Source organism: Varroa destructor, unplaced genomic scaffold (genome assembly GCF_002443255.2).
Source record: "Varroa destructor unplaced genomic scaffold, Vdes_3.0 BEIS01000001.1, whole genome shotgun sequence".
Classification (NCBI taxonomy): Eukaryota; Metazoa; Arthropoda; class Arachnida; order Mesostigmata; family Varroidae; genus Varroa; species Varroa destructor.
In genome coordinates this window covers 21072567-21081342 of record NW_019211454.1, presented here as the reverse complement: position 1 = coordinate 21081342, position 8776 = coordinate 21072567, and the positions used below count along the sequence as shown (strand labels likewise).

General features: G+C 38.4%; 1 protein-coding gene across 11 annotated transcripts in view; it reads left to right on the top strand.

The window, feature by feature from the left end:
- Positions 1 to 24: 24 nt before the first annotated feature.
- Ehbp1 (Eps15 homology domain containing protein-binding protein 1) overlaps positions 25 to 8776 on the top strand; it is a 93374-nt gene continuing 84622 nt past the window's right edge. For 3 of the 11 annotated variants that reach the window (XM_086978439.1, XM_022788821.2, XM_086978442.1), the window contains exons 1-2: positions 25 to 261; positions 7617 to 7827. In XM_086978439.1, coding sequence (XP_086834565.1) covers positions 132 to 261; positions 7617 to 7827 — 341 coding nt within the window. In that variant the 5' untranslated portion in view covers positions 25 to 131. Of the gene's footprint in view, positions 340 to 4035; positions 4580 to 4795; positions 4876 to 7616; positions 7828 to 8391; positions 8479 to 8776 lie in introns of those variants that run through there. The other 8 variants (XR_015319824.1, XM_086978435.1, XM_022788819.2 and 5 more) reach the window with 6 other exon arrangements.

Below are 8776 nucleotides of genomic sequence, written 5' to 3'. Positions count from 1 at the left end.
GTTTTTTCAAGATGGCGGCGCGCTTGCGGGTTTTATTTGTGCTGGTTGTGAGTAACAGCAGCGCTGACTCTCGCTACGTTTTGTTGGGTGCTATTATGGAGTGGTGCAATGAGATAGCGCGCTTGAAGTGAATGGTCATTCGAAGACGAGGACAGCTGTGTCGTGGCAATCCGATGGTGGATGCCTGTGCAAGTAAACAGCGTCACCTTTTGACTGGGCAAGCTTATCGTTGCAATGTGTGTTCAATGCGAGATAAAGCGGGTATGAAAAATTATCATCGGTAGTGTATTAGAAGAGAATTCGTATTTTTGACTGGTGGCTTCCCATTGATACAAACAAGTGAGTGGAAGGTATTAGAGTGAGGAAAGTTAAGTAGTAGGCTAGATTAGGGTCTAAGATTCCATTAATGCTACTACTGAAGCTTTGCAATATGTCAGAGAAACATGGTGCAGGCAACTGTTCATTGTTTGTCATCAGCTGACTTTGACAGCGAGAGAGAATGGATCAATTAGTCAGGTTCTTTATCGTAAAGCACTTTGGCTATTGGGTATGACAATGTATTGATGGAGAGGAGGAAAGCGCCGCCCATTTCAGAATTCGGGTGACGGGAGAGAGACATCGACCTTTCTCTTCGATACATTTGATAAACTCCGTCGTGGCATGTTGTGGGTGAGAAAACAAACCCCAAAGAGCGTGACCAATGTGCATATTGTGGCGGTGCTCTGCTTCAATAGACGTTATACGGCAAAGGCTATTTTAGAACTTTGGTCACAATGTGAACAGATAAAATTATTTTGTTAAAGTGACGGGATCAATCGACTATTACCAAAGGACATATTTTTATCAGAAGAAGCCTTAACTTACCTTTATTTTCGAATTTATGTTCTTTTTTTTGCCTGTATGTGTAAGATAAAAGATTTGATTTGCATCTTGCATCTACTATCTGTTCTTATCAGCTAAATACAATTTCGAAGATAGTTTATATATATATATCTATCTATCTATATATATTTTTTTCCATTAATTTACAGTATCAAAAGAAGGAAAGACTGACATATAATACTCGAAAAATAACTACCGTAAGCGTCTTATTCGACTGAAGAACCGAAACGAAGAATTATTGCTATAGCTGATAATAACATGTAAATGTAATGGGATACTTAAGGGAATTGACATCATAATATTAAAATTGTAATTTTAATATATTTTTTTCATTTTAATATGGCTTTTAATGCTCTGATGCACGTAAAAAGATACATACAAGTAAAGTGTAACAGGCACCTCCGGGAACTAACTCGATGATCAAACGGTTTCGTGTGTTACAAATATTATTACCTCTAGCTACTTTTGAATGAAAAAACTAAATTTTGTCATTCCCAAATATTTCAACTTTCTTCTGACTTCAGACACCGTTGATGGGCATTAAAGGTTTCTCACCAAATGATGTATCTCTTTTAAACTGACTTTTCCGTCTATGGAAAAAAGGAATAAATTGTAGAATGGCTTGCTATCAAAAACCCAGTTGCTTCAGAATGATATATCTATCTCGTTTTCTTTTTATCTATTACAGTGTTTTACTCTAGTATATTACCTGTTCTGCCTCAAGGCATAACGACCTTTTATTTAGAAAGTTGGAAGCAGACAGGTACAGGTGTTATGTTATTATCGGAAGTGACATTTAACAGCGGCATTTATTTAGATAGAGTTGCTAAGGTGTAGGAGGCTACATTTTATCGCTGCATTCTTTTCTCCAAGGAGAAGAGCCGGATCTTATCGGTTTTCAGAGTGCAACATCATGTGGTTTTCATTTGATCGATTTCTATAAAGAATCCGCAAATTGACTAAGACAGTCAAGAATGTGTGTGTGTTTGCGGATCTCGCTGAACAGTGAGGAGACGTCATACAACTCCTGAGCTTTCTTCTTTTTGGGTCGGTCCTACACAAGCAACTGACGTAGATGGAAGACGCGACAAATCTTATGGGAGCGCAGCTATCATGACGATCTTTGTGACATCTGTTCGCTTCCTCTACAGTCGTCTGTTGGAGAAGTTCTGTCTTGTGTTTATCTATTCTCCAACTGTCTAGTAATATTTTCAATGTCCTTTGCTACATCCTTATCTATCAATGCCAGTAAAAGCACGTAATTGATCATTTTGAACGGGCGTATTCAGGAATACTCAATCAACTGTTGCGGTTTTCAGTATCGTCAATCGGCAGATGAACGTTCGTACGTTCGTTTTTGATTAATACGGGTTCTATTCATCTCATACGATCAGCTAATCATCGAAGGCACGCAACGCTTACAAACCTCATTTAGGGTCCGAAAGGATCCACCGTACTTTTTAATTCTAGCACGTTCCAAATACGAACGGTAGTATGTATGCCTTCTAGCCTGTTAGAGAAATCATTCAAGTTATTCGGAATCTGTTACACTTAGTAACACACTTGGGTAAATTGATTAACAATGTCCATTAAGTCACTGAGTAAATCACTTCTCTTTGCGGACTACCTTTGTGTAACTGTTTGGTAGGAAACTGCAAGGAAAAGTTCGTCATGCACAATTCACGCAGATTTGTAGTTGCCATCAGCGCCTCTGTCTCGAGTCGTCAAACTCCCTTGTACGATGATAGGAATTGTTGCCTTATGATGAGTCTGATTTAAAAATAATTATATGAGATTCTACCCTGTTAAACAATTTCGCTGTAGAGTTTAATACATCAAAATCAGTCAGAAACAGTTGTTTTTATTTTCACTTTTAAAAAATGAAAAGATAAGGCTTGTTAAAATTTGTAACGTGTCGCATCGTCGCGGCGCAGGTAAATGGTAGAAGGATTATTGACGAAACGTGGAACTCAATAATCATATGTAATTATCATTTAATATATTCAATAATCAAGTATATATATATATATATATATATATATATAACATTTAACTCTAGCGACTGACCGTATTTCAATTATGACCTTTACCCCATCAGTTATGGAACTGAACAGACAAATTGGCAGATAAGTCTCGACATTAGATAGTTTTTATAGAGGCTCACATATAAAGTGTAAAACATGGTAGAGTTAGCTGAAATCTAACGAACTTCATAAGTTAACAATGGCCAAACAATAAAGAATTATATACATGACGACATCCTCAACGTGTTTCGTTGTCAGGACACTACAACACCAAAAAACCACACTACGTACCATAGAACAAATATATTAAAGCCAGATCAGTATTTTTACGTTTAAGATTTTAAAAGACAATATATTTTCTTTCTTCTATCTGAACATCTGATAATCTCAGCTAAATTGAAGTGTCTGTATCCAGTGCGGGGAGGGTTATTATTTGCTGCGTTAAGTGTTATAACATCGTTACTAGTAACGTGCCCGTTGAATCCGAGGTACGCGTGTTTCCTTTTGTATAGGAAGTAGGCCTTACATACAGGAACTTCAATTACGATTCGCGGTGGCGAATAGTTGAGAAGTATATTTTGTACCAGCAGTGGAGGTAAAAGAAAATGCTATGTGGTGCTAAGTAACTGGTAACTAATAGTTCGCTGGAAGCATGTGGGATCTGAGTGAACAGCTAAGTATTAATAAGCAGAATGACTTTGTTCATGTGTACTAACTTTCATTGACGGTTTGGTTCACCTGGAAAAGAAAAAAGCAGCTGACATCATACAAATGACGAAGCACGCCCGCTACAAACATCGTGGTGATAGCTACTTAAACGCTATAGATCTGTCGCTTGTGGTAATAGCATTCTTGGTTCACATAAGCAGCAGCTGATATCACAGTAGCAATGATATACTGCACGTTAACTGGCGTCCTTGGTCCTTCAGATGTTTTGTCAGCTATGTTGTGCTGTCGGTGTGACAGACGTACTATATACTTTCACTGCCATCACCACGGTATGCCTTATGCCCTCACCGTACTCTTGCTAGAGGCCGTAATGGTCAGGGAAGTGAGGCACTGGTTCGGTCGTTAGTGTCAGCAGGTAAAAGCTTAGGCATCACCACGAGGATAACGTTGCGTTGAGAGTGTAGAAGAAGCAGTTGCTGTCGCTGCTGTTACCATGCGGGAAAGACGGTGCCGTCGGTCTAAACCCTTATTCCATCATTCTCCACTTTAGGCTTTTAGGCGCTCGACGGGTACTGCGTAGCGCGCATTCTATTTTACCGTTTTGAAGTCCGCGGTAGCCCTGTTTTGGTCTCTCGTGAGATGAAGACTACTTGGTTGTATATTGTTTGCGCAGCTGTAACAAGCGTTACCGAGAAGCTAAAACCCTAAAGTTTTCAAAAAAGCTTGTTTTCCTAAAAAGTAATTGACCTTTTTTATCAAATCTTCTTGGCTATGCCGTTTAAAGGCAGCTATGCGTTAAAAAATGGAGGACATTTTCTAGTGAGATCTTTTTTTGCTAACAAACTCAAGGGTGCAATCGGTGGCTCATGCAGATCCCGTGCGCGTGATCTTATGTTGTACACACATGACCCCACACGACACAGAGTAACGGTTTAGTGCGCCCCCCTTTCTGTGTAGTGTACGCCCTACATATAACTGCTGTCGTAACCGCTTCTTCCTGACAGGTGGTTTTGGTGACCATTTTTAAAGCAGGAGCCTTTGTGTATTTCTGTTGTACGATCGAAGAGTCAACGTACAGATATAGGCACGTTGGCCCTTAATTAGATCTTGTATCATCCATTTGTTTCTTGTGTAGGAGTAGTAAAAAAAGGGCCACAACAAAAACGGCTGTGTCACGCTCTCGAGCATCTAAAATTATTTGGTCTTTGCATCGTATTTAGTTACGCTCTGATCGGAAATATGAAGTGTCCTGCATTACCGTCTCGATGGGAATTCATTTGGAAAGCCAAACGACTTACGGGTACGTCTTGCGGCTAACCACATCACAGATTTATCATTCCTGACATATTCTATTGAAGTGAACCCTTAATCGAATAATGATTTTTTTGCTAAAAAATTTCGAACGATGGTTATCTTTTCTATTCACCAATCTAGTAGCAGCTGAAACCTCTAGTATTTACTGCTAACCAAAAATGGATTTAAAGTATTTTATTAGTTAGCTTCTTTAATATAGTTTGCTCTCGATTAGAGAGGTACATACACGCATGACGCCGCTTCCAAGATTACCTACCGCATACAGGCGCCGTACTAGTTCATGTCATAATAATAAGGGGCCGTAAATGGGTAATTCTTTGTTCTCTGATAGTTTACAGCGTCTGTAACTAGCACAACTTCTGTCTATTCAGGACATTTCAATGTTCACATGGGTTCCAGCAGTAATTTGAATTATTAATAGACCGTTCATTCCGTAAAGAATTACCTAGTGCAGGGATTAAAAGGTCCTCTCCCGTCAGGACGAATGTCATGAAGCGAGGCTAAAGACGAATTTATATTGAGTGTGGCTAAATACATACATATATTCAGTTATAGTGGAATAACAGTATGGCGCTAAAAATTATAATAAGACAAAAGTACAGGGATATAATATAGGAAAAGCACTTACACGCATCGCGACTGACAACATCGAGCGAGAAATTGTGTTTTTTACTCCTAGTATTATTGTTTTAGTTACTTTTCACTGATCAACCAGGATAATGTGAACGTAAATAAAGTACGCCTTCTTCTGATTAAATAGTTGTTGTTTTAAACATTGTCTCTTATCTGGCTTATTTAGGCTAATTATTATATAATAGATTCAGTGGTAGACATAGCTTATATTAGGCTAGGAATGGTTTCTGTGAGGATCTTAATTAGGGTTTGGCTTCGAAAGGTTTTGCGGTCATTCTCATTTTTGTATATAGATTTTTTTTGAAAAAAGCATTTTTTTTTTTAAAAACACAATTTGTTTGCAATGCTTCAATTATCCCGCATCATCGTTCAACCCAAAAAAGGCGGAGTAAATGTAATTTTAAATACTTTATATTTGTTACATAAGATATCTTTAATACACCTATCTCACCTGTGAATTGTATGCATGAATTAACCTTTAGCGGTGGGTCAAAGTAGATTAGTTCTCTTTGACTTCAAATCATATACCTGCCAAACGACAGTTTCTAAATAAGTGAAATTGTGTAATTTAATTATTCCGTATGGAAACACACAGCTGACACTAGAAATGCCTTTTAGACAAAGCCAAAGTATAGTATTTGAAGTGTCCATCACGAAAATCATTCAGTGACGGATCGCTATTTAACGGTCATGTTAATGCGTTTTAAGACCGAGTCCCCCGGAATATCTTTTACATGACTCGCTGCTAGTAGGCCGAAAAATTTTTTACTTACTTCTTTTTTATTACTTAATACCTTAATTATACTAAAGTCATTATTTTAATCTCAGCTATTATGAGACGTCCCCTTACTCTAGATAAACTCTGCATACGTAACAGCAGCCATTGTGAAGTAGATACCATTGAATAGCTAATGTAGACTAAATTTTGGGACGCGTGATTAATCATTTCTCCGAAAAATATTTCGAAAAATGCGACTATTGCTGATTAACCCTAGTCTTGGAACAGAGGCGACTTGTATAGTCATATTTGAAAAAATCAAGAAGTTCCGTGATTGTGCGGTACAGGCTATGCATCTAACTTATAATCTTTGTCAGGCATCGGGCCATTGTGCTTAGGTTACTTGTTAATGATACAAAATTCGGCGGTGGCAAATTTTACACCGACGTTGTAGCATGGTGAGCTTAAACATATGCGTAATACAGTTATATATGCATGTGACACAAGATCACGAATGGACACGGTTTTTCGGTCTCCAATTGCGTAGAACTTGAAAATATTTCTTTACGAAATAGCAATTATGGATGTAAACTTTAACACTGTTAAATGCCGCCTAGTTTTTAAAATCTGAATCAAGTTTTTCAAAGACTGGACGTTAAGTATGTTGTTTATTCGCGACTACTCGACGCGTTATTACGCTAATTGGAAACTCTTGTTCGTTATATATATGATACGTCAGCGCGGCTTTTGTCTAGTACGATATTTATTAGGAAGTACCATTAGTTTTTCTACAAAACGGAAGTAATTATTTAGTCGTTTTAAGTACAATATCGACATATTGCCTTTTACGTATCTTAAAAAACTATTGGAAATTTAGCTTTCTGCTTCAAATCCCGTTTAATTAACGATTTTTATTTTATTTTTTTTAAATGCTTCCTTTTCGTATCGAGCTCTTCTCCTCTTGAAGTGTCTCTTGTGACTGAGGGCCAGTTGGGCTCTGGGGGAATGAGTCAAAGTTGTTATGAAGGTCAAAGTTTCCGGGCAAGAGGTCAGTATGAGCAACGAATGTCGATCCATGCATTATCAAGTTGGGAAATCTACCAGAAATGCTGGCCCTTTGCGTCAGACATTTTGGAACTTTTTCCAAATATTATTATAGATTTTCCATAATGATCGTTAAGCCACACGAATGAAAAATTTCAGTGATCGCAGACACGGTTTGTTGACTTCTTTCGTGCTTCAGTCCTAGAAAGCATTCTGAGACAAGGAACAAGGGCTGATATATTTTTTTGACGTCCCGGATCGAGGCATGGCTGACGATAGAGTTAGGTTGCGTTCAAGGTTGTGTTATCCTGTTCCTGTCTAAATCTGTTCAGGTGGAGTCAATATGGGTTCTGTGTGGAAGCGATTGCAGCGGGTCAACAAACATGCGGCCCGTTTTCATTTTGTGGGCATCTGCCGGGAGTTGGAAGTGAGAGCCACGAAAAAATGGAATCCAAGTCGTCTCAGTGTCGTCTTCACGCGACGAAGCAGACGATATGCCACTACACCACTTCCGTGGATCAACTCGATCAAAGAGCCATACCGGTGAGTCGGTTTCCTAGCTTAGGCCATATTAAATATGTATTTAATATTGCAGACGCGTGTCTGTGTTGTATGTGGAACCTGGCTGTGATCCGAGGCGTTATGTTTTCTCTATTATCCATATCATAATGTATTTTTCGAAGTTTGGCACTAAACACTAGGTGCTCAAAAACTACACACAAAAACACATCGATCTTTTATTCAGCATTCCGAATAAAAGATTTTTCACACAAGTTCTTATAGGCAGTATTAGAGCTGGTATAATATTTATCAACTTTAGTATACTTAATGATTCATTGGGTAAAGGGTCTGTTTTTTAGGTAATCCACTTTAGATAATGTAGGAAGCGGAAAGGGTCAGATGCGCTTTATTAAGTATCCATATCTAAGCAACCGATTTTTGTGCATAGCTTGTAACGGATATTGCAATAACACAGGCCGGTATTAGTTGGCGGCGTTTATTTTAGGGGCGACCGTACATGTGTGTTCTAAATTGTCATATTCAGCAGCATCGATTCATCATCATGGTTATGATAGGTAAAGGCAAACGTTACCGCCCTTCTTCTAGAATCCGTTTCGGAGGACGGATGGAAGAAGAAGCGAGACTTCTGTGAGGACATCATAATACGTCAACATGACAGTAAATTTGCGAAACGTAAGATACCTCACCATCGTTTGTAGGGATCAAACAATCGTTCAGTTAGATAAAGGGACGTATAAATAACCTTGTGGGAGGCCAGGCAGGCTTTGTGGGTGTGGGAGCAACGTTGCTTGTCACTGACAAAGAGGCTCTTCAGGTGCTTGAGTGTAGGAAAGTAAGGGCATCAAAAAAAGATAAGAAAGAGATAAGTATCTAGCGGACGCTCATACTGGTATTCTTATAACAACATTGTTTTGTTACATCTAAAAATGACTAGGCTTCATTTATCATAATTGATATAAAAGTAGCATTT